This window comes from Micropterus dolomieu, linkage group LG01, assembly GCF_021292245.1.
Source record: "Micropterus dolomieu isolate WLL.071019.BEF.003 ecotype Adirondacks linkage group LG01, ASM2129224v1, whole genome shotgun sequence".
Classification (NCBI taxonomy): Eukaryota; Metazoa; Chordata; class Actinopteri; order Centrarchiformes; family Centrarchidae; genus Micropterus; species Micropterus dolomieu.
The window spans coordinates 40,761,887-40,785,867 of record NC_060150.1 but is presented as its reverse complement, the minus strand read 5'-3'; the positions used below and the strand labels follow the sequence as shown (position 1 = coordinate 40,785,867).

Sequence of the window (23,981 nt, the reverse complement as noted above, 5' to 3'; positions counted from 1 at the left end):
GGGAACATTACAGCTGAAGGCTAGATATAAATCTGGCTGCCGCCTGTAATGTACCGAGATGCAATTTTTCAATTCTAATCACAAACAACACACACACCTGAATGTGTGCGCAGATGAACACACTTCCTCTCAGCCTAAGAGTACAAATGAATGGATCCTGTGTTTTATAACATGTCTGACATAATGATATATCTCTATAACACGTGGGTCCTTTGTACTGTAGCATCATGTGGGCCTTTCACACTGGTGGATCCCTGGGTAGGTATAGTGACCCATGATTAGAGCATGATGCTTGAATGTCACTCCGTAATAAACTACCTGGGTTGGAGGTTTTATTCCCTGTTTGTATGGCCTGTTTTTGTGTTATGGGATCTATTCCTTGTAAGTGGACCGCCTGAGGGCTCAGCAAATCACATACTGCATCCTTCATGTTTAAGTGTTCATCACCTTCATCAGTGCCTCTCATAGCTGCACGCAGAGCCAGGGGGTTCCTCCAAAGTCTGCACTTTTATTTCCTCTACCCAAGACAAATGTCAGGTATCTGGGCTTTAGTAGGGAGCATGGCCCACCCGTCTGCCGCCAGTGGTGTGGAGACAGCTAGATAAATGCACAGCTACAATGCGTCTGGCTTGCACCGGAGGCAAGGAGTCACGGCGCAATGCGAGGCCGTGCCGTGATAGCAACAGAAGGGTTTTAATCATCGTCTCTCCCCGGGAATGACACCAGCGCCGCACGGGGTAACAGAGATAGAGAGCGAGGGGGGCTGGCACCCAGCAGACAAACAACAGCCTCGCAACATCGCCGTGTGGATTAGCAGTGTCGCTCTGTGAGAAGTATGTGTGCTTCTGGCCAGGCGGGAGGAGAAACATGTCTCTGTTTCTTTTTGTTTTTTTAAGCGTGCTGGAATAAGGATTCATGGCATCATTAACCACAGCCAATATCTCTCAGGCTCCAACACACCAAGCTGATATTAAATAAGTATATCAATTGTTGAAGCCTATCTATGGTTTAGTGAGATCATTTATTTGACTCGCTGCTGGCTGCACAAACTTTACATCTTTTTCACCTTTTAGAAGCCATCCGTTGTAGCTGTGATTATAATCCAATCATAATCCAGTTTCCTCCTGAACTTTACTTGTCCTGAATGTTTAAAGATGCCTCTTTTTAAATCTAGACATGCATGCTTTTTTCCCTGTCGTGATGTGGTATGGAGTAGAGAACAGAAAAGTTTTGTTCTGTTCTAGCTAGTATTAAGGGAGCCTTGCTGGACTGGAGGCTTGAAGTAACCTTTCTGATGCAACTCAGTAAACAGGGTTCACAGGTGTCACTGCGGCAGACACCAGAGCAGTGGTGGTGCTCTTTAATTGGCTACGAGGTTACACTGTGGAAGAAGCAACAGAGAAGTGATGAATGGATGGATGGAGAACGGATGCAGATGGGTGAATACCCACAGCACAGAGATAGATGTCTAAAATCTCACAGCATAAAGGGACTAGACTTTAAAAAAAAAACCCCAGATGACATATTTTGACTTTGTCGTTGAGGCTTAACCGAAGGAGAGAAAAGCAGCCGTGTTTTCCCCCAGTGCCGTATGACAACAACCCACTGTTCATTATTTGATGCAGGACTGAAATGGCATGTTTTGTAGAGCAACAGCAAAAGATTATTGCTTTATTGACCACCGTCATCCCACTGAAAGCCCACTGGCAGGGACTTTGGAGAAAAGAAGTGGTACAGCTCACTATAATTTAGCTAACTGAGCCATTTAGTTAGAGGCCGCCAATAACAGTTTTCAGCTGGAGGGACTGTAATGACATTAATAAAGGATGGCAGAGAGAGAAAATTAAACACTTAATGGAATTGTTTATTTTCAAATACAGCCACGGTTGATGGTCAAAAGGCATCTTCATTTTTCTCTTGAAGACCCACTTTTCCTGATTTGTTTGTCCTTCCACCTTTGTTCCTCAAATTGAGCTTAATTACAAATACTATGTGTGTGAGGGTGTGTGTGCTTGTACTTGAATCAAAAACAAGAATGAGGGCCAGGTTAGGCATGCAGTGATGAGGACTACAACACCTGTCTTTTTCACAGTAATTCAAACTCAGGCTAAACAGAACACACAAACCTAATATACACAGTGCTAGAAAATAATTGGACCTTAATCATTCTAGAGATAGCAGTTAATTAGAAATCTATTGGAGATATACACCGATAAACTCATTAAGACTTAATGTAAAACATTTGGCTCTTTATTTAGAACATCCTAACTCACAATCATCAAATTTAGACTTCTTCTTCAGTGCCTATAATAACTGTTATGGTTACAGTGTAAACAGGGACTGCAGGTAGCTAATGCATTGCTACGTTTCATGGTGCAGTTTAGTTAAACATGTAAACAAATTTAGACTGGGCTCAGCTGCAGCCTATAGCCAACTATTCCATGCCAAGATTATACTCCCTGTTAACATCATCCAAAGTGTGATGGGAACTTTAGAGCAATTTCTTCTCAAATGGAAATAAAACAATATGGTTGACAAAATCCATGAAAATCATTCTTTCCCCCCATTTATACTATCACTACATTTTTGATTATTGGTTTTACTGTATTAATGCATAGACTGACATTCTCAACTACCCTACCTCTCCACATCAGACAGATATTTGTTTATTAAGTAGAAAGACTTTATACATTCAAGCAAAAATACCAAACAGTTTTAAATTGCATAAAACCTTTCTCATATACTGCACTGTATATGGTTCTACGTACCTCTGAGATACCAAATAAATATCTCGGATTAACCAACCTATCGTGATAATAACTATACAGGCCATGCCTGGCTAAGACATGTTGTCAATATGCCATGAGCCTGATAATTAAGGCAGTGAAAAGTACAGTCAAGGGTTTATCGGGTGTAAGGGTATGTAAGAAAGGGACCGATAATGTGTGCATTTCTTCTTTACTTTTTTTGTCTGTAACAAGCTGTAAACATAACATTTTCAGATTATCCCCTTATAAAGTTTTTATGATGACTGTGTCAGCAAGCATTTGCTTCTTTACACATATGAAATGGAAACTTCTTTCTCTCTATATTTCTTTTTAGAATAGTCAATAATTCAAAATCAATAGTTTAAAGGACAGTTTGTGTTTTTAAAGATCCCCTTTATTAAATATGCAAAAAGGACCTGAGTTCAGTTTCTGCAGAAAAAACTGTAGCAGATTCAATATCAATCAGGGATCAAGGATCATCTCCACCATATTTCCAGTCAATGCTGAAACCAGCATTCATTCACTCTTACTTTTTCCCAGAATTTTGTTTTGCAAAGTGCATGGGTCACTTTATCAAGTAAAACTTAAGTGTTTGGCTAGATTCCCTACCAGAGTTTTTTGATGTTGGTGGGTATATTATGTGTCTAGTTTAAGTGTAACTGGCCCTGAATATTAAATGTGTCTCTGTATGTGTGTATCTTTTGGCTGGAGACTGTGAAATAACTTAAAGTGTCATCATGAAGTGTATTGCAGGTGTGTGCGAATGTTATGTCCTAAAAATGTGGTATGAAGTGTCCTACCAAAGTTCCTTGAGTCACATAAGGCCAAACTGAGACATGGTTCCCCTCAGTGTGTGTGTGCATGTCATAACTTCTTTAGATACACCATACATTAATATTACATACATAACGAATCAAAAGTATCCATCACACATCCAACTAACATGGAGCAACATTAGCGTTCATTTCAAATTGTGCTTCTGGCGACCTGACAAATGTAAGTTCAATATTTTACAACTGAGGAGAATATCTGGCTCTGTAGCAAAGCTAAATGCTTCACTATGTTCACCAGCTAGCTGCTAACTTCGTCTGCAATTTGGTGCTGTTTGGTATTGTTATGTGGGTTTATCAAGAACTACCAAAACAGTAAGTCTAAGCCAACTGAAAGACTTTAAAAGACTGGACATCAGGTTACACCCATCTGTACCTCGCTCTCACTATGAGCAGCACCTTTCATTTTAACCCATTGTAATAAAAAACATGGATTAGCGCAGCTTTGAGTAAATAAACAAACACAGGTATAATCTACTACAAATCAGCCAGTGAAATCTGCAAACATTCTTGATATTTCCTTGTCTAGAAACAACACAGTCCTCGCCAAGAGCACAGCTGATTGAGAATTCTCCAGTACATGTAATGACAAAATAAGTAGTGTTTTTTTTCTTCCTCATTAGAGTGGGCCTCAATTACATGTCACATTTCTGTGTAATTTGAAGGATTATGAAAAATTCTTCAGGTGCCAACTCTAAGCAAGAGTCCCCCTTTCATCTGCTTTATCAGGCTGTGAGTGCGATAAAGCAACTAAAAATGATTCAGTTATTCAGCAATGGTGTGCTGTGGGTTTGTGGGGTTCTTAATGAGTAATCTTCCATGTTCTGTAGGAATCTTTAATAAGTGCCATTTAATGAATGAAACACGTTGTGTAATAAGTCATTAACTTTGAAACCAACAGTGATTGCTTTTGAAGGATTAGGACCCTTTTCTTTGCATTCAAATGCGTGGCGTTAATTTTTCTGGAATTATTATCTTTGTTGTCAAGAGATAAGAGTTGAGATTCGAAAGATGTAATTAATGATATGCTGCTTAGTATTTAGTGCATCACATCTTGGCTGAACACTAGCTGTTTTGCACAGCGGCTCAGGTGCAAACAGACGACTACAGACAAATGCCAGTCATTTGATGCCAGTGTTGTCACATCCCTGATCCTTTTCTGATACAGATCAATCATGACAGGGGGACAGACAGATAATGCATCCCCTGGCAGCTGAAATGTCCCTTTGCATGTGCTCACTTTTCTGACAGCGTCTTAACATTAACCTCATCATATGACTACTAAACTATTTGGAGTGACAGCACATTTGAGGACAAAGAAGAGCCACAATTCAGTGCTGTTGTGTAAACAAGCTACCAGCCATTATGGACATCCCCCAATAACCTCAAGTCATGTATTCTTGTAATTACCACTTCAAGGCTTGATGTGAACAGTTTTTCACAATCTGAATTCATATATTTAGACCGTTTTCCATTTTGAAATGAATAGATCCTTGCAGTGCTTCAGTGTAATTTTGTTGATGTCATTAAGTCAGTTTTTGTTCGGTATTGTTGAAGCTTTTTTGATGCTTTTGTATTAAAAAACACTTGCCGTGAACTTGAGGCATTTAAAGCTCTGTAGTGGAGTAAAGTTCTTACCACAATCAACTTGAAGGAAGAAGAACTGGCACAATACAGATGGAAATAACAGGAACATAACATTTATGAAACTTATTTTCTACCTGTCACCTAAGTCAGTCATTCTCAACGTGGACAGACGATAGAGCTCTAACAAAAAAACATTAAATATAGAAATTGCAGTTTAATTTTAAAATATATATGTCCATAGTCAGTTGTAATAGCTAAAGAGTATGTGTTACTGTGAAAGTGTGCGAAAACTAGCAAGTGAACAGAGAGGTATAAACCTTACCTAAAAGTAATGGATAAATGACTGAAACATATTGGCCTTCTAACAGCTTTCTGATATTTCCAACGGCTATCTCCCTTTGTTCTTTTGCAATTTGAATTGTGAAGATAGCACTTACCAATTTCTTGGATAGTTAGTTTATTTTGAGAGACACACATGCTGGTAACATGGCACCCTGGGAACATAGGGGTAAGCCCAGTTCAAATAGATAGCTAAAAGTAACAGATAAATGATAAATGAAGTTAATTTTCAGCTGGTTATATATGAAGACATTATTGCATTATGATATTATATATTTAGTGTTAAATAACATCCTGTTTAAAATCAATTCAAATGAACACATTTGGAACATGTCAGGTGGTGCAGATGAAGTGGATATTGAAATTGAAATCTTTAAGCATCTTTTTCTCCCCCTACCTCTCTCTCTCTTCAGGTGTCATCAGAACAGCTCTGCCCAACATGGACCGGGAGACGAGGGACCAGTATGTGCTGGTCATCCAGGCCAAAGACATGGTCGGCCAGATGGGTGGCCTCTCCGGCACCACCTCCGTCACTGTCACTCTTACCGATGTCAATGACAACCCGCCTCGGTTCACACACAGTAAGAATACGTTGCTTATTGTACCTACAGGGTTGATTAAGCTTGTCATGTACAGTACATGCCATGCTTTCAACAGCTACTCAGCAATCAGAATAAAACCACATCTCCTTGCTTCACGTGCAGTGTTTTTTGTTCCAACTGAATGCGGCTTCAAAGATCTATAATCGCTGAAGAACTACTTGAACTCAAATGAGGGAATACTTTGTACTGTATGCAATGAATGCAGTGGTACAAAAATACTGGGCTACTGGGTTAATCCACACTTGAAAAGATATCATTGGAAAATATTAAATTTCCTGTATTATCTGTAACACTGTAGAAATATTTTCTCATAATGTGTTATAGAATAAAGTTGAACAGAAATTACTCAGAAATCTTAAAAGCAAAACACACTCATTAAATCTTCATCATTAAACTTCATCTCATCCATTTCCTAAAGTTATGACCACTAACCCCATTCCCAGTTTATGTTAGTAACTTTCCTGCATTTGTATTTTCAGCAAACATTTGGACTTTTATGACTAAATTAAAAAAACAGCCTTCCTGCAAGGTGTGCACCTCCCTGCTTCTTCATCAGAGCTGGGGGCTGCGCTGGCGTCGGATACCAGGATCAATCAGGCTAGGTTTTTTTGTTGTCAGCCTATTTCACGGGCCGCTAATGGGTTTCAGACCGAGCTTTAGGATTCAAAGGCATGCAGTGCTTCTCATGATAATCCGAAGCGCCGGCAATCGGTTTACCACTGATAGCCCAACCACTGTCTGGCTGGTGCACTCACCACTGGACTGCCATGCAGCAGAGTCAATTTGCTGGCCCCTGGGGGGAGAGAAAGGTTCAAGTTTGCACAACAAGTCATCAATGCCGTTTTAACCCAGCGCTGTCAGACTGAGAAGAAAGAGACTTTGGTGGAGTTTGGGGGTTTTGCTCCTGCTGTCGTGCTCACAGGGTCATGGGTCAGAATCGATAGACCATTATGAAACATCAGAGCTGATGGAGTCGGGAGCTAATGCTAGTCCTTGGAAGAAACGAGGGGAAAGAAGCCAAGGTTAGCTGCACAAGAGGACGGGCTGTGTGTGTGTGTGGGGGGGGCAGAAGGGAAAAGAGTTGGTGGAGGTGCAGGGGCAAAAATGGAGGGAGGAAAGCAATTCTTTGGTCTTTTAAAGAGCTGCTATTCCACGGCAAATTAAAAAGCCATTACAAAGATTACATGGCGGCAAACAATGTCAGGCAGATTAGCATTTAGACGGTGGCTGAGGGAGACACAGTGAGGAACACAGAAAGGTCTGGTAATGAGCTCCGCTATGGTGATTGGAGAGATTATGATTATGAATATGATTCCCTTCTTTATTCTTAAAGGGGAACTTTAAATCCGAAGGGTCAGACAAAAGCTCAGGGAACACAATAGAGAGTTTCGGAGTAATAGAATCTTCAAGTGGACATTTCATCCTGTGAAAGGTACTAAAGGGATCTAAGCGTGAGTGGGTTTCTTTTTCTGACTTTTCCCTTTATTTGGTCCAAGGGATAACCCATTACATTAGACATCATTTAAAGAGTTTTATATTTTGATCAATATATTCATCCATCTGTATAACCATATGCTGCAGTATGAAGTGGAAGCAAAGTGCCTTATTCTATGTGTGTCACTACTGCTGTCTGTCTGTGTTACGCAACATGAATTTTTTGGGGAGCCACACAGCTGAATCAAAGCTGAAGGGGTATAACAAAAGCTGAGCCGCTTGAAGGTGAGTTGGTGGTGAAATAAGCACATCCATTACGAGCATCTGCTCCTGTCCTGCCTTTTCCAGAGAACTATCAGTACACAGTGCTGGAGTCGCTGCCGGTGAAATCTGTGGTGGCCAGAATCAAAGCAGCTGATGCCGACATAGGCTCCAACGCAGAGATGGACTATAGGATCATGGACGGCGACGGGCCTGGCATGTTCAACATAACAACAGATGAGGACACACAAGATGGGGTCATCATCCTTCTGAAGGTACTGCACATGAAAGCATGGCTTGATTTAACATATCAGAGATTCACCAGTGACTCTCAGCCCATAAATGGTTAAACCTTCCCTCCTTAAAGTAAGTCCCACATTTTTTTTTTTTATTGCATAATTTCCTGGCTGTTGGGTGAAGCAATGTATGTGAGCAGCTGGTGTGGCATTAAATATTGCTTAGAATATTGATTGGAGTCATGTGACTACACAGTTAACTCAATCCATTCCTTTTTCAACCTGCAAGAAATACTGCAATACTACATTTCTCTTTCCTACTGGATGCCAACTCTAACTGCGGAAGCTACAATTATGAACTACAGTGCCCTGCTGTTTACGGAACTTACTTAGCCTTTTTTTTAAATTAAACTGTATATGTGTGTAATTTCTGTTCAGATTTTACAGTATTTGGTAGGAATGAATGGACACTGGACTGAGTGCACAGACGGGCGGGGGAGTCGCAGACTATAAAGAGATAGACTCAAGCATTGTTGGTTTTGTTCTTTTCATGGGATTTTGTAGAGCAGCACAAGAAGTGATGCATTCTTTGGTTATAATAAACAGAAAAAAACATGTCTCTGGATCCACTGTGATCTTTAAGAATATGCTTGTTTACCTAAGGATGTTAGAATAACTGGCCCTTTCTCCTCTTTACCCTTCTCTCTCTAATAATGTATTCTGCACCTTTGGATTAACTGATAATCAATAATGACAAATCAGCATTGACCATCTCCAACACCTTTGATCGAAGTAAACATCCCATGGTCAATTGAAGGTTTACTACAAGACCAGTTCACTCAGATAGCTGTAGTGATTGATGGAGTCAAAGAAGATATTTTAACACCATGGAAACCAAAATGCTATAAATAATGTTACTGAGATCTACCTACATAAATAAATAAAACGTTTCAAGTTAAGTGTGCAACAAAGCCACTTAAACATTCATACAGGGAATTTCTTGCACGGTCTTGCCTCACTTTTGGATGCACCAGAGCTCATACTTTACATTTCAGGGTTCAGGACTGGAAGTGGTCCCCTCAGGCCACATGGATGTGACAGTTCATTGCTACAGCTCTTTTGTAGGAGAGGGAGATTGTTGCCATTGTTGGACATTAGCAAGTATTGTCAGATGGGCCAGTTTGATCCTTTGTTTGCTTTGCACCAAACACAGACAGTTACAACATTGGAGAGAGTCAGTGACAATGAAAGTGCCAAATCAGTGTTCTCCTGCAGTGTATTATACGTTGCAATGGGGAGTTCCAGACAAAATATTTCTAGAGCATTAATTTCAGAATGCTTTTCACCATGTTATGTGCCTTTTTAAAAATCAATATTATTGCTCTCTCAGCACAAAGAAACTATAATCCATCAGCAAATGACTTTGTTTAAGTCAGACTGCGTGTTAAATTGTAATGGGTCTTTAGAATCCACATGCATAATTGTGATCAATATCTCAGCATTTTATGAATGATTTACAGATTTACATATACATATATATATATATAAACGCTTCCTTTTCCCTTGACTGGCTGAAAATGTAGAGTTCAGTTGTTATGGCTAGCAGTGACGTCTTTCCAACAAAGAACTGACATTTTCTCACATACTGTGCATTATGAAGTGTATTCTTCTCTGTCCGTCTGTTTCCTTTAGCCTCTAGACTTTGAAACAAAGAGCAGCTTTTCTCTGAGAATCGAAGCCACAAACAGGAATATTGACTCCAACTTCTTGAGCTTGGGCCCATTCAGCGACACAACATCAGTCAGGGTGACAGTGGAAGATGTGAACGAGCCACCTGTCTTCTCCACGCCACTTAACAAGATGGTTGTTTCGGAGGATGCCAAAGTGGGCACCTCAATTGGGAGAGTCTCTGCCCATGACCCAGACAACTCCAACAATGCCATCAGGTACTATAAATTTGCCTGCCTGCTGTTTAATGAAGTTACAAACTACCAATCTCCTAGCCATTTGAACAAGTTGATATCTGTCTTCAGTCATAATTCAGCGTTAAAACTAATTTTCCAGAGCTGTTTGTTAAAGAAGAAATCCCATGAATAACAAAGCACCCCAATAACCCTCCCAAATCAAGTAAAGACGACTAATTTGTTCATAAATGGATTAATCCATTCAACTACTTCGCATTAACTTCCAAACCAGAACCCATAAACCCCCGAAAGTCCCTGTCTGGCTGTAACAAAGACGATGCCAGATGGTAGGAGGGCCAAGAAGAGCAGCATTTGCAAAACTGAAATGCCATCTTGAACGAGAGAAGGGCATTCCTGCTAGAGGGTCAGGGCTCAACACTTGTGCTGTGGCATTTATGACTCAAAACAAACACTCACATTGCCAATCTGTGCGGTGTCACTCTCGAGATTCCCACCTATTTTGCATTAATTGAATGAATATTGTATGGTATTCGTGCTTGGCCTGTTAGGATTGTTAGTAATCTTAATCAGAAAATCAAATTACAGCACCATTGTAGCTGTAAATTGCCTCTTTTGGCTCCTGTGACTGCTATCAGCATCTGCAATATATTTCACTACATCTGTTGAAATTAAAATTATTGTGGAACTAATGCAGCCACAAGAGTCAAATTACATTGCAATAATACCCTTTGGATGTAGGCTAATTGAAGTTGTAATTTTCTCTAGAAATTCGAGTTGCTGTGTATTGAAAGGGTTTGATCACTGTTGTGTGCTGAGGGACAAGTAGACAGCTTTCATTTTTATCAAAAAATTAATAGGGTTTTGTTTCACTCATGGTACAAAGTTCCACGTTTGTCCTGCATTTCTGAATTTAAAGTAATCTCCAGGCTTGTGTTAATTATTTGTACATCTAGACACTGACTGGAAAATATCTTATATGTTCTATAAAGTGTGGACACAATTCATCGGTGACTGATTAAAGTTCTGTTTGTATTAAGTGGAACTCTTCAGTGTGTTGTTGCGCAGTTTGATGCAAGAAAACTACCATAATCCTTTCTTACAAGTAGAAGAAACTAAAATGTCAAATCAATACCACTGCCCAAAAGCAATTTTTAAAGGTGTGTCCGTTGTGTGTATGGTTGTGTATTTTTGTCCAGGTACTCCATCGACAGAAACACAGACTTGGAGCGCTTCTTTAATGTGGACGCCTTAAGTGGGGTCATCAGCACAGCCAAGCCTCTGGACCGAGAGGCCAACTTAGTCCACAACCTCACCATCTTCGCCATTGAGAGCCGTAAGTTGAGAAATGGATTAAAGAGTCTGCTGTAACTTAAGCTGCAGTTGTAAGCATTACTTCCAAGGCCAAGGATTATTTCTTTCGGCTAATTTGTGGAGTTAGGCAGGTTTAAAAAAAGGCTGGTTTCAGACTAGTGTTTCACCACTGTGTCGAAACACATTCTGGAAACTATCAGAGTTTAGGCTAACTTTAGCACCTCTGTCATGGTCTTTTTGGGATCTGGGGAAATATATACTCCAGCAACCCCAAGCGTGGCACATGAGATTAACTTATGTTAAAAGTGAAAATAAACTTTTGAAGTCAGAAGACAGTGTTTTCATCCAACTACTGTAGCTAACGTTAGCTTTATTAGCTGGCTACCTACTGCAGTCATTTCAGCCTCCAAAATCGATGGTTCTGGATAGAAATGAGAAGCCTGCCTTTACCTCTATTTAAAATCAAGGACCAATTGTTTCAACAATTAATAAAAATGTCGAGTGGTAAATCTGCCACCGGGACTTAGCGAATGTTGGTGTCACGGTGAGATAGCATATGAAACCTTAGACCCTTATAGCTATCCTGTATCCCGTTCATAATGTCCCTTAACCTTCTGTGCTTTAGACAGTGCAGTTGTTGGGATTGTCGTAGGGCTGTCGGGTGGGATTTTAATTCACGCACCGGACGGTCGTTTTGACCTCCATGTGCCCATGAGCCTTGGGAGCGAGATGCTGACTAAGGGTGGGCGATCTCACCCACGCATGATCTATGTTAATGTGATGTGAAGAAGTGCCGCATGCCTTTTGGTTCATCTCTCAATGGCTCGAAGGACACAATGGCCTTTTTTTCCCCTGCCTTCCTATCATTCCACTGCAATCATGCAAATACAATGGACAACAGTCATCAGCACGCTATCCGCCAAGCGCTCTAGACAGCTGTGTCACATCAGTATAAGTTAAAAAAGACAACCAGCCTGTCAGCCTGGCAGTTCCTCTGCTTTCACATCCTCAGACTGAACACTGTGTGAAAAAGGGTATTCATTTTTTTTTTCATAAACTTTTTATCATTCTGTGCTTCAAAGATGTGTTTTTATTTACATCTAACAGCACACAGTCGCAGTACTCGGTTGATTCCCGAGTGTGAGCGCCTGCCTGATATAGCAACAAAGAAGGCAGTATATAATAATAGCCATATGAAATGTCACAACAGTCCTTCATGCATGAGGTACTGGCTTCTGACACATAGTGACACTCGGGCTGTTTCCAGCCGAGAACATCTTTGGGTTCACGGACTGGCAACAAAATCCACTGTCCCGGACACCTTATGACAGTATTTATAGTAAATGGGTTCTTTGTAACTGAAAAGAGTGCAGGCACTCTTTGGTTGAGGGATGTTGTGCATTTGAGCTGCAGTCACTCACATTTCATCCGCTCTGCCCGGACCACGCCAATGACAAGAAGTCTGTGGCCCGAGGCTCAGCGCGTCCTTTTTATCGCCATCAAATCAGCCAGCCCGAATGTCAGCGCGTCATCTTTGGCGGAATGGCGGCAATGCCAGGCCAAATCATCATCTTGCACTCAGACGCAGCCGTTTAGGCATCAGTGTGTGTCAGGCAGGCCGAGGCGTGAAGCCCACTGTGCAAGATGGCTCATCCGCACGAGACAACAAGCCTGCACCCAGTGTAATCACTTCGGCTGATCCACAGCAGAGTAGGTAAGGACGCCAGCTGTCGGACGCACACTGCATATTTCATTACAGCAGCATTTCCCCCCCCCCTCCTCCTTTGTGATTAATTAAAAGAGAAAATGAGAAAGATCAATATTCCATAATTTGGCCAAGTGCATAAACGCAAAAGTTAAGGCAGAGTTAAAGTTAAGCTTAAAAGAAAGTTTGCTGAATTCTGTCACATGAACAGGAGGCTCTCTACTCTCTTTCTTTTTCAGAGGACCCAACCCAAATTGGAAAAGGCATCTCTCTCATCACAGTGCTGGACATAAATGATAATGCCCCGGTCTTTGCCATCGACTATGAAACTCGCCTCTGTGAAAACGCCATGCCCGGACAGGTAAGACCCAGAAACGTCTCTGCAGTTGGTCCAGCTTCCCTTCCTTTTTCTCTCTCCACACTCGCTTGAAGTTTGACTCACAAAGACAGCCTGCTGTCTCTCAAAGCCATTAAAACTCTTTCTTGTTCCTCAAAACAAGTCCACTGTGCACATATCCACTTCACGGCTCGAGGTCATTCCAGGGAGATGACATCATTAGTATGAGACACATCCTTAAGATTTAATAGCAGGTATTGTAGGTGGTATCGTTCATTAGAGATGTTACTCTCATTCCATACTGTCAAAGCCAACTAAATTAATGGCGGTGCTTGACTCTGCCTGTGGTCTTAATCCACAATATTATCACGCTGTAATGTGATATCTCATGCTGGGATGGAGTGGTGCTCTGCCGCGGTTTGACTTTCCGTTCTGAAGACCTGTGAAATTAGATGATCACCACGGTGGGTAGTGAGGCAGGAAATGCATCAAAATATCACGCAATAGGACCCAGAAAGATATCAAGCCTTGGAGAGTTAGTTCAGGAAAAGAAGCTGTAGCCATGCATCGCATTTTCTCTGTGTTTAGCATTTTGCCTCATTGTTGCTAAATGACTTGTGTGTCCGCGGCGGCGATCCGTCTGCTCTTGGCATTTGGAAAATACAATCAGAGGCGAAGGGTAAAGGAGGCGTGTAGACCTGAACACGTACAATTGATCAGAATGATGCATTGTATTGGAAATGGCTATTAGGCCCTTTTAAATATGTTATTTGCATTCATATTTCGGGGTTGTTTGTCACTGTGCTCACAGGAGGGTAAACTAAAATAGCAAATGATTTCATTAGCAAAAATGAGAGAGTATATTTGATGTGTACGTTTGTTTTTTTCTCTGTGTGCATGATGCTTGACCACAATGTAGCTCTTTTTTCAGTGAGGTTACAGAGCCTTACGGATGGTTGTTGTTGCTGTGTTAAGTTAGGTGTTTGTAGTAGTTTAGGTGTTTGTTTCTTATTTGTTTTGCTCAGACTTAGAATTGCAAAAAAAATAAATGAAGTTCAGTACACATTATTCAACCTACCTTGAGGTATTTTGAGATATTTTGTTAAATCTATATTCATTTAATCAGATTTGCCTTAGGGTGTGCAGTATTTGCTGGAATAAACATTGCCTCTATATTAGATGCCATCATTATTGAAGAATGCATTCTACCAGAGCTGAACGTCTATTTTTGGTTAATGATGCTGCCACTTATCCTGAAATGACTGTGTTCGCTCAGTGATATCAGATTTAGATCTATCGCCCATCAATATACCCCGACTTAAAATTCAACACGTAACTTGTAAGTTTCTCCCTGCTAACGCCTTATAAATAATGGCAAAGAGCCTATGACAATGCTGAAACAAAGTCATTCCCCAACAATCAAACCAGCCCTCAGGACATAGCAACAGCCATGGCCCATGACAGCGTCATCAGCAGGAAAGGTACAGCAAATCTGTAATTACTCAGCTGAAGCAGACAGATTGCTTACTCAATGCCAGTGGTAGCTGAGCTGTGAGGTCCCCCCTAGGTGTAGCTGGCAGCTACTCTGCTGTGAAGCAAGGAGCTGCTGGTGACGGAGGCCTCCGTCCTCGTCCAACCAGGGAGAAGACACATTCAAATTCTGTCCATTTCGTGTTACAGTGGTACTGTCATAAATTGAGCTGCTAGTTTCAACATGTACTACCAACATTTGAAAGTAGTGTGTATTTGTGTGTGTCTGTGGTTGTGTGCTGAAATGGTTAATCTGCTTTATATTCAACTGAAGTAAACTGTTCCAAAGAATATTTGGCTGATTTATTTTTGAGACATTGCTTCCCACTTTTGCCCACTGTTTTGCATGCTGGCATTTAGCTAGCTTGGTAGTTACCAAGTTATCAAGTAAGTTAATTAGTTATTTGACTTGGAATCACAACTCACAGCACAAAAATAAGGTAAGATAGGAATGCAGTTCTGAAAAATCTATATAAAATAAGAACAAGCACTGGGTACAAAGTTGTCTTTCTTTCATGCTGTTGATTTTATTACATTGTGTGGGGGGGGAGGCACAAAAACATAAGTGAAATTCATATGCGACATGTATTTCACATGTGAGATCTCTGTTTTTCAAAAAATCACATGGCTTTATGTGAATTCATCACATTAAATTGTTGTTTTTATATATGATTTCTTACATTTCACTGGTGAAATACCTGAAAATCACGTGTTGGTATTATGCAAACTTGTAACATGCTATTAAGAATGATTATAATATACAGAGATGGACTGGGTACAAAATTTGGTTAGCAAAAATAAAGATATGCATTTTATGACAATGTCAAATACAAAATTAATATAATTTAATATTTTTCCCTACGTATTAAACATAATAAAGACAGTAATGACACATTGTTTCATATGTTTTCATAAATTGCATACATCACACGTGCTATATGGGAATCCATGGCATGTTTAATGTGTTATTATGATAGTATGTGTGTAATTATTGTTGTCTCATATGATTTCTTAAATTTCACCTGTGAATTATCTGAAAATCCCATGCGCCAACATCATGCGTATGTATACCGTGCGAAATATCCAAAAACATTCCCTTCAATTCACACGATAAACATGTGAATTTGTGTTTCACTTTCATCTCCTTCACCTTATTGTTGGAGTGAATGACCACAAGAGAGAAGAAGTGCTTGTTCTCGTTTGTATTTTTCACTAATTCCAATTTCTTTTCAATCCCATTCAAATAAAGCCTTCTGTTTAGGCAATACTGAGTGCACCAGTGGGATTGCACCTCCAGACTGAATAATCAAGGCAGGCAAAATGGAAATTTCATGATGAAATTTACACCCAAAAACACATACAGAGCAAAGACAAGGAGAGAGGTTGACATTTGAATGCAGAACCCTGTTTGAATTACAACTAGGTGTCGGCTGTCTGTTAGCAGACAGACTGGGTGGACTCGTAACCTGTCAGATGTATTCTCCACCAACCCCCTGATTCCTAATTAATTAAAATGCTCCTGTTGTGTATTGTATGTCCGGCCGTGGCAGTGAACAGTTGGCTGTACTAACTGCATCTGCTTCCCTGTAAAGCTTTGTTAAAAATCTTAGGCCGCCCACTGGCTGTCACACCCATTGGCGTATGCACAGCTGCGACAAAGATGAAATAATAACATTTGCCAGTTGGGGCCGGGGTCAACTCTGTGGCTCTGTAGCACAGATTAACAGGGAGTGCAGGGATGGAATAACCTGCCATTTTTCAGGCCTAATTAAGGCCGTCTTGTGGCACTGGGTCTCTCCAGAGATGCCACTTGTTACGGATCATCTGTGCGTCTGTCTTCTGCCATAATATTAATTGATATTATGATGGGGTTGAGGGGGCAGAGTGGGTAGTAGGGGGGTCGGGTTGTACAATCACTTCAGTGTAACCATTACATACATGAGTGGACTTGGCATTCTGCTGCCCCCAATCTGCTCCCCTGCCCCTCCCTGCACTCTTGCAGCATCCCAGAGGAGGCTCAGCATCCTCGAGAGACGTGTGAATGTTGGGCAGTGAAGAACAGAGGTTTCCAAACTGTGGGGTGTGCCTCTGCACAGGGAGGAAGAGACATGAGGCAAAGATACTGTGTGAGGTGAAAGAGACACTGTTGTGATGTCCTCAAAGCAAGTTAGTAATTGTAGTTTGGGCCATTTACCAACACGGTCAGCAGTAGAGCTGCAGCGTATGGAGGCAATTGAGGTACAAAACCCTTAGCACCTCACTGCCACAGTTTGTGTCAAACATTGTACTCCTTCTCTGAAAGTTAATAATTAGTTACAGCTGACCACTATATTTTTATCTTTGACCTTGTCCACATTTCCTGGACTGTCAGCCATTTTATGCAGTCTAATGATGCTGATTGATTTACGTCACATTGCGTTGCCGTAAAGTCAGGTGACGTTAGATGGTAAATACGGTGCTTTAGTCTGCTACCAAGACAAAAGTCCATTTAAATTTCAGTAACTGTAATTGCGTTATTTAATTTGAAAAAGTACATTAAGATGTTACTCCATCAAATCTGAACACATGATGTACACGTATATTTTTATAAGTGACTCAGACTTCCCTAGGATATCATTATCTCCAATTTTAATTGTGAAACATCCATCTTTTTATTTATTTATCCAAAATTAGCTTAGAGATCATAGTTAAAAGACAGTTGTCATAACTCCAGAACTGGCCTAAGTCTACACATTTTAAAGTTTTCTTCAGTATCATAGTAATCTAGTGATGTGTACGACCATGGGTACATTGCAAAAACAAACTGCTAATAGCTAATTCCGCATACTTTTTCTGGTGCCAATTTTCCAAAATTCAAAATTCAGGGTTCAAGTTGTAGCTTTTAAGTGACTCAACGGCAACATTTTATGTCTAAACGTAGAATATTATTATCCTCAAAACAAAACTAAGACAAAGAATAATCATAGGAATAGATAAACTGCTGCCTCATCTGTCGCATCAATCATAAAAGCTAACAAAAGCAATTCCACATCTCAAGTTGTTCATCTGAATTATCAATTTATTTTAGGTGTTGCATCAATGTGGGAGATGAACATTGATATGTCAAGGCACAAGGAACATGGAAAACGTTAGCGTGTGGCAGCACACAGTCTGTTCTATTAAAAGTCGGAACTTGGAGGACATTCAATCTCAGGAGATCACGCTAGCCTAAGCAGTGGCTTGTCAGGATCATGCCAACAAACATCCTTGTGTCAAGACAAATCTCAGCAAATGATTCAGATAATCAATGTGAAATGAGAGAACCAGCTAAGAACAAATGAAAAGAGATTGAAAGATGACATTTGTTGTATAGTACATATTGATTGCCATTAAAAAGTGTGTGTGTGTGTGTGTGTGTGTGTGTGTGTGTGTGATGACAGCCGGGTGGGAAGTGTGAGTCGATGCTGTTGATCTGTCGGTGAACAGAGTTGCAGGTGTCACATGTGGGTGATGTTTGGGGCGTCAATTTCATAGGAAATCAAGGCAGAGCAGTGCAGAGTGAGGGGTGTGAAAAAAGCAAGACCACCACTTCCTTCATCAACTCAATCCCTGGGGTGGAGTGCAACAGAATGGGCGTAAAAAAAAAAAAGGTCTTAAATCTTCTGAGCTACGTCCGACTTTGTGATTTGAAACTACACCGAGTGCACCAAGCTTGACTGACCACGGTTGGAGCTTCAAACAAGCTTTGGAGGAACTGGATATTGCAAATCAAAAGAAAAGGAAAATACATTTTACTGACAGAAATAAGAAAACTTATAGAGGTGTAGAGCATAAAATTGTTCTCACAGCTAAATTAAACACAAACAAACAAAAACAGCATGGAAATCAATCACCAGTGCAATCAACAACAAATGTGTTCAAGAACAAATGGAAAGAGCTTTTATCAAAAGCCAAAAAGGATTCAACTGCTTTTAAAATCATGCCAACAGGGAAGTCCTTCACCAAAAATGTCTATAGGGAGCCCTCCCTTCTGCTTCTGCCCTATGGGATCTTATTTTGGAAAAAATATGTACGGTTGTCAATGGTGTCAACAAATGTTTGGATCCCGTTTGAATTGTGCCCTGAATCACACATATGATGTTTGTCAAATTTAAAGATAATTTTGTATGTCAAGAAATAGTAACTAAACCTTTAGTTTTGTGTGAAGCTGCTCAGTGAACAACATTTCTCGTCTCACACAATATACGTCACCAACATGTTAGCGCTGTGATGCTTGCTAACCTTCATTGTGTTGCTAATAGCTAGGTTACTTAGCTGTGTTCCTAAATGGATCTCACCTGATGTGTTTGATTTATTGTCTAATTTAGCGATTTCTGCTCCTTTCATCACATCATCTACACATGGAAGCTCTTTGACGTTAGCTTCAGTGACGTTAGCTTTAGTCAATGACAGAAAAAGTATTGACATCACATACAACTACATACAAAATCATCTTTTCTTTGACAAACATATTTTTTTCCAAAATCAGGTCCCGTGGTGGTCTACTGGAAAGGGAGAGACTTAGGCTCTTTATATACAGCACCAGTGATGAAGATTCCTTCACTTTTACAAGATTGAATGGCATTGACATTATAGAGCTGTCAGCCCCAACAGTTAAAGTAAATATTCTGTAAACAAGAGGTGCTGCCATCGTGGTTTTTTTTTCTTGTTGTGTGATCATTATTTTTTCGTAACCATGTATAATAGTCTGACTTTCCAACTTACACCTGCTCTATACTAGACGTAGAAGTTACACGTAGATGCAAAACATACAGGGCTTAAGTATGAATGGTGCACAAGTCCTTACCTTAAAGGTGCCGTAGAATGGAAAACAATATTTCCCTTGGCATAGATGAATAAAAAGAGTTAGCTGCACAGTTAACTGAGAAGCTAACTGCTAACTGCTAGTAGCACTAGCAGCTGCTGATAGCAAAAGTTAGCTGCTAAAGTAACCAGTAACATATAAATAAATAAATAAATCGTCAAAATTGGAGGCAGAGCAGCCGGAGGACATCAGAGGGAAAACCGCACAGTATTTCCTACATCAACTCTGATTCAGTTTCAGTAAAACCAGAGAATAAATTTGTGTTTTTTGTACAGTAATCAGTGAGCCCACATAGCAGGCCTTATATCAGCGTGGTGCCGCTAAGCCCCGCCCCCCTTCTGTGCTTGGGGAAGTTGGCCACATAAAAGCATTTAAACATTTTCCAGAAGAAACTCTAAATACTAAACTATGAACCTGAAAATGATGCACTCCTCCCGTGGTGATGTCGTATTGCCATGGCAATGAGCGCCACAAATTTGATGCAATGCTTATTTATACTCTCAATTCAACTTTCAGAGGCTGGCTTGATCTTATCACATGACTCATCTGGTTCACTATCTGATAATTAGATGTTTAAGACAATATAATACTTTAGACTAGACTTTGTATTTTAGAGAGCTGAAGGAGTAGATTCTGAAAATGCGATGCATTTTTATTCTGCTGTTGTGAAAGAGGGTGAAAGTGTTATTGAAGCTTGTTATCTCTCAGATTTCTTCACACACCAAAGTCTCTCAGTCTAGCCATGCTACATTAGCTGGCATTACTTTCCTCATTATACAGGCCACAGTCCTAACTGTGTCTGCAGTGAGAGTCTAAATTAGCAATGCGTCTCAAAGGAGCACAGATGCCTTGTGTCATAGGAGCAGTGAATTATGGTCATAGCAGTTAACTAACATACTTCAGGTGTTTGGGAGAATAAAATCTTGATTGTTTGAACTGTGCACTGGTGAGAACAGATACATTTTGGTTTGCAGGATGTTATTTGTGGAATGACTGCAAGTACTGGGTGAACAGTCAGCATTTGGTCTGTGAAGGTTCAGCTTAATCACCTGGGTGGTTCGATGTCTGGAGAAATGTGCATCTAAATCACAAGTCTTCAATCAAAAAGTACAGACTCAGTATTTGGCTTTGGATTAAAAAACAGTGTGTTTTTTGATTATGGTTGAAACTCATAGGGCTGGAAATCGTTTAAAAAATTTTATCAGTATATCTGAGGTTATATCTGAGTCATACCAATACCTTAGTGTGAAGAAAATACATTTATACATTTATTTATATATACATACATTTTTTATTAAATCTGCCCATTGCATCATGTGAAACTAAATAAGGCTCTAATATATAGGCTGATTTAGAAAGGTTTTTTAGATGCTAGAATGCTGGTGCAGATACATTTCCATCCAGCCCTGCTCATATCTGTGATGCTCCTTTTTAATGATCATATCATTAATTTTATATTCATCTCTATGGTTCAACATTAAAAATGTGGCATTTGCCGTAATTAAACTTCTGATGAGAAATGTTAACTGTTTTTCAGATGTTTAGTCACTTTTTATTTTACATATTAGTTGATGACAATGAGGTGAAACAACTTCAGACTGTCAGACTGTCTCCATAAACAGTGGCTATAATGCAGCTAAATACTGTATTTCAGTAGACACTCCTCCTAAATACATACTGCTTTCAAATTCCAAGCCCTTTTGTTTTCTGTTAAAAAGTTAAGTGAGTCTCAAGCCCAAGCCAAAATTGGTGGTACGAGGTAGACGGTACATTTGTTTACCATTTTACATCACAGCGTTGGTATAACAAGGTGTAACAAGTGTTTTTTTCCAGACTGAGAGATTAATGGCTCTTCTCTGGCTGATATTTCTGTATTATACATTCTTTATTCTAATATTCTAATATTTTCAGATATGGATTTTTGATTTCTGTGAGCTGTAAGGAAAATCATCAAGGTCAAAACAAAAAAAGGCCTGAAATATTTCACTTTGTGTGTAACGAATCTAGAATATAAAAAAGTTTAACTTTTTGACTGATAGATTACTGGAAAAAAATAACTTTTTCACAATATTCCTATTTTTTTCTGAGATGCACCAGTATATTAGCATCAGCAAAAACTACAGTACGGAAATGCCAAACTAGGTTTGACGTAATTTGGAAACCATAGAATAGTTTTTCTACTAGAGAGCACTTATTAGTATATTTGTCAACTGTAAATGTTTCGCTCAGTGTGTATCCTGGTCACAATAAAAAATTACTATCGGCTAAAATATCATTATCAGATTTGATATTGAAAATAGATATCATAAAATATCAATAATCCAGTATGGGTCGGGCTAGAGTGGACGGTGCATCATTTTCAAAGGGCCACAGGTAAAAAATGTTCGGAATCATTGTTTAAGGACACAATTTATGCCCCCCAAAAGTTTTTCACCATTTGTAATTGTTTTGTTTTCTTGCCTGAACTTTATGCCCAGACAGCAGACATCCTTATATTTAAGATTAAAGTTGAAAATTGAATGCGAGTCACTGCAAGTTGACAACTATCCTCACATTTTTTGCAATGAAAACGTTTGCATATGTGTGTGCATGCCTGCCTCTGTTGTTTGCACATTCTCCTACTCCTGCGAAGCGACAAATAGAGACGCCTTTGTCCTTTTATATCCTTTTTGATCTGACGTGCAGTCATGTGTAAACTGAAAAAACCTTTAAGTCTGTGATTCATAGGCCTCCTCAGTCTTGACTAGCGACAGGCACCAGTCTGCCGCTGCTGTTAATGTCTTTCAGTGAGAATTTATGCCGACATCCATGCCTCTCTCCTCCTGTCTGCTACTCAACCCATTAGAGAATTCCCCACCAAGAGTTCTCTGGAATGCCTTGCATCAGAGCCACACTAATGAAAGGCATTATACATTACAAAGTGTTTGATTTAAGGATGATTTACAGTCGTTTCCTTCAGCAGCGAGGAATGGAAACCTTCCTAGAGATAAGCTCCGAATCCATCTGCAATATTCAAAGGACATCAAAAGGTTCAAATTGTGTATATGAGGTGTCGGTGTAAGAACCACAAATTTCCATAACAGAGTGAGAGGCTTGTGAGTTATTATGAACCCAGAATCAATGGCAGCTTTCATGATATGCAGCCGAGCATGCATACACTGCATGTTTAGGTGCTCAATTGTTGCGTCTACCTGTCACTGATCTGGTGCTGACACAAACATCTCTTCTGTCTGTATATGCAGATATCCCAAATGTTCTCGAACCAGAGCAGATAACCTTTTTGCATTTCTTGCTTCCCAGATAAATTTCCCTTGCGCTGCAATACCAAACAGTAAACAGTAAAAAAAAAAAAAAAGCATACTTTGTGATTACTTTTGCTGATGAAAGAGCAACTATTTTAATTTTGTTTAGAAACAGTAAAATATTCATGAATTTTCACCCCGCCTGCCAGTTTTAATAATTGGCAGGATGTCGTTTACCACCTACACCAACCCCTAATACCTGACAGCTTGTAACCAGCAGCATTTAATCACAGCTGACAACTGATAATCCATGTCTCAGCACTGATGGATCATTGGCTGTAATTTTTTTCTTCTTCCTCGCCCCTTTTTATTTTCTTTAATTTAGTTTTTTGTCTTGATGTTCGGCGTAGAGCTGTTTGGGGCTGGGAGATGTGATAATTTACTGAGAATTGCTTTTAAGAATCTCTTGGATCCCGTCCATGGGTGTGAGTTGTCAAAGGGTTGAGTTTCTAGATTGGCTACAAAGGATTCAGGAGGCTTGATCTAAATTTATAAGGACACTGCTGCAGTAACACCCACTTTGATGGGCGTCATGGTGGCTATCATTTGTCGTCCATATGGCATGTTTGTGTGTGATATGCTTCTGCTGTACAGCATGTACTGAGTAAGAGTCGCACAGAAGGCGCTGAAATGAAAGCTTAGTGGGGTTTTTTTTGCTGAAAAGAGATAACTTGATTTTCGGATACCACGTTTGTATGAATAAAAAAATCATTACAGCACATGCTGGTGGGTGTAAATAAATTGGTTTATTTGGTAATTTGATTTCCTGCATTATTTATAGTTGTCAACACTGCTATATAATAAAGGGAGCTAGATTCTGTTTAGTCTTGGGTTCAGAGGCAAAATAAAGTGAGCCGAAACAAATAGCATTCACTTGTTTAACTCACAGATATGAATGCTTGTCTTGTATTGCCTCAAGCAAGAGCAGTTCTTATCATGAGTCACTTTCATACTAATGAAATAGGAACGGC

General features: G+C 39.9%; 1 protein-coding gene across 1 annotated transcript in view; it reads left to right on the top strand.

Annotated features, from left to right (window-relative positions):
* The window catches only part of LOC123977805 (cadherin-7-like), a 105,640-nt gene that overhangs the window by 67,168 nt on the left and 14,491 nt on the right, over positions 1 to 23,981 (top strand). Inside the window, exons 5-9 of the mRNA XM_046060822.1 lie at positions 5,938 to 6,105; positions 7,909 to 8,096; positions 9,750 to 10,003; positions 11,179 to 11,315; positions 13,238 to 13,359. Of these exons, the coding sequence (XP_045916778.1) occupies positions 5,938 to 6,105; positions 7,909 to 8,096; positions 9,750 to 10,003; positions 11,179 to 11,315; positions 13,238 to 13,359 (869 nt within the window). The remainder of the gene's footprint in view (positions 1 to 5,937; positions 6,106 to 7,908; positions 8,097 to 9,749; positions 10,004 to 11,178; positions 11,316 to 13,237; positions 13,360 to 23,981) is intronic.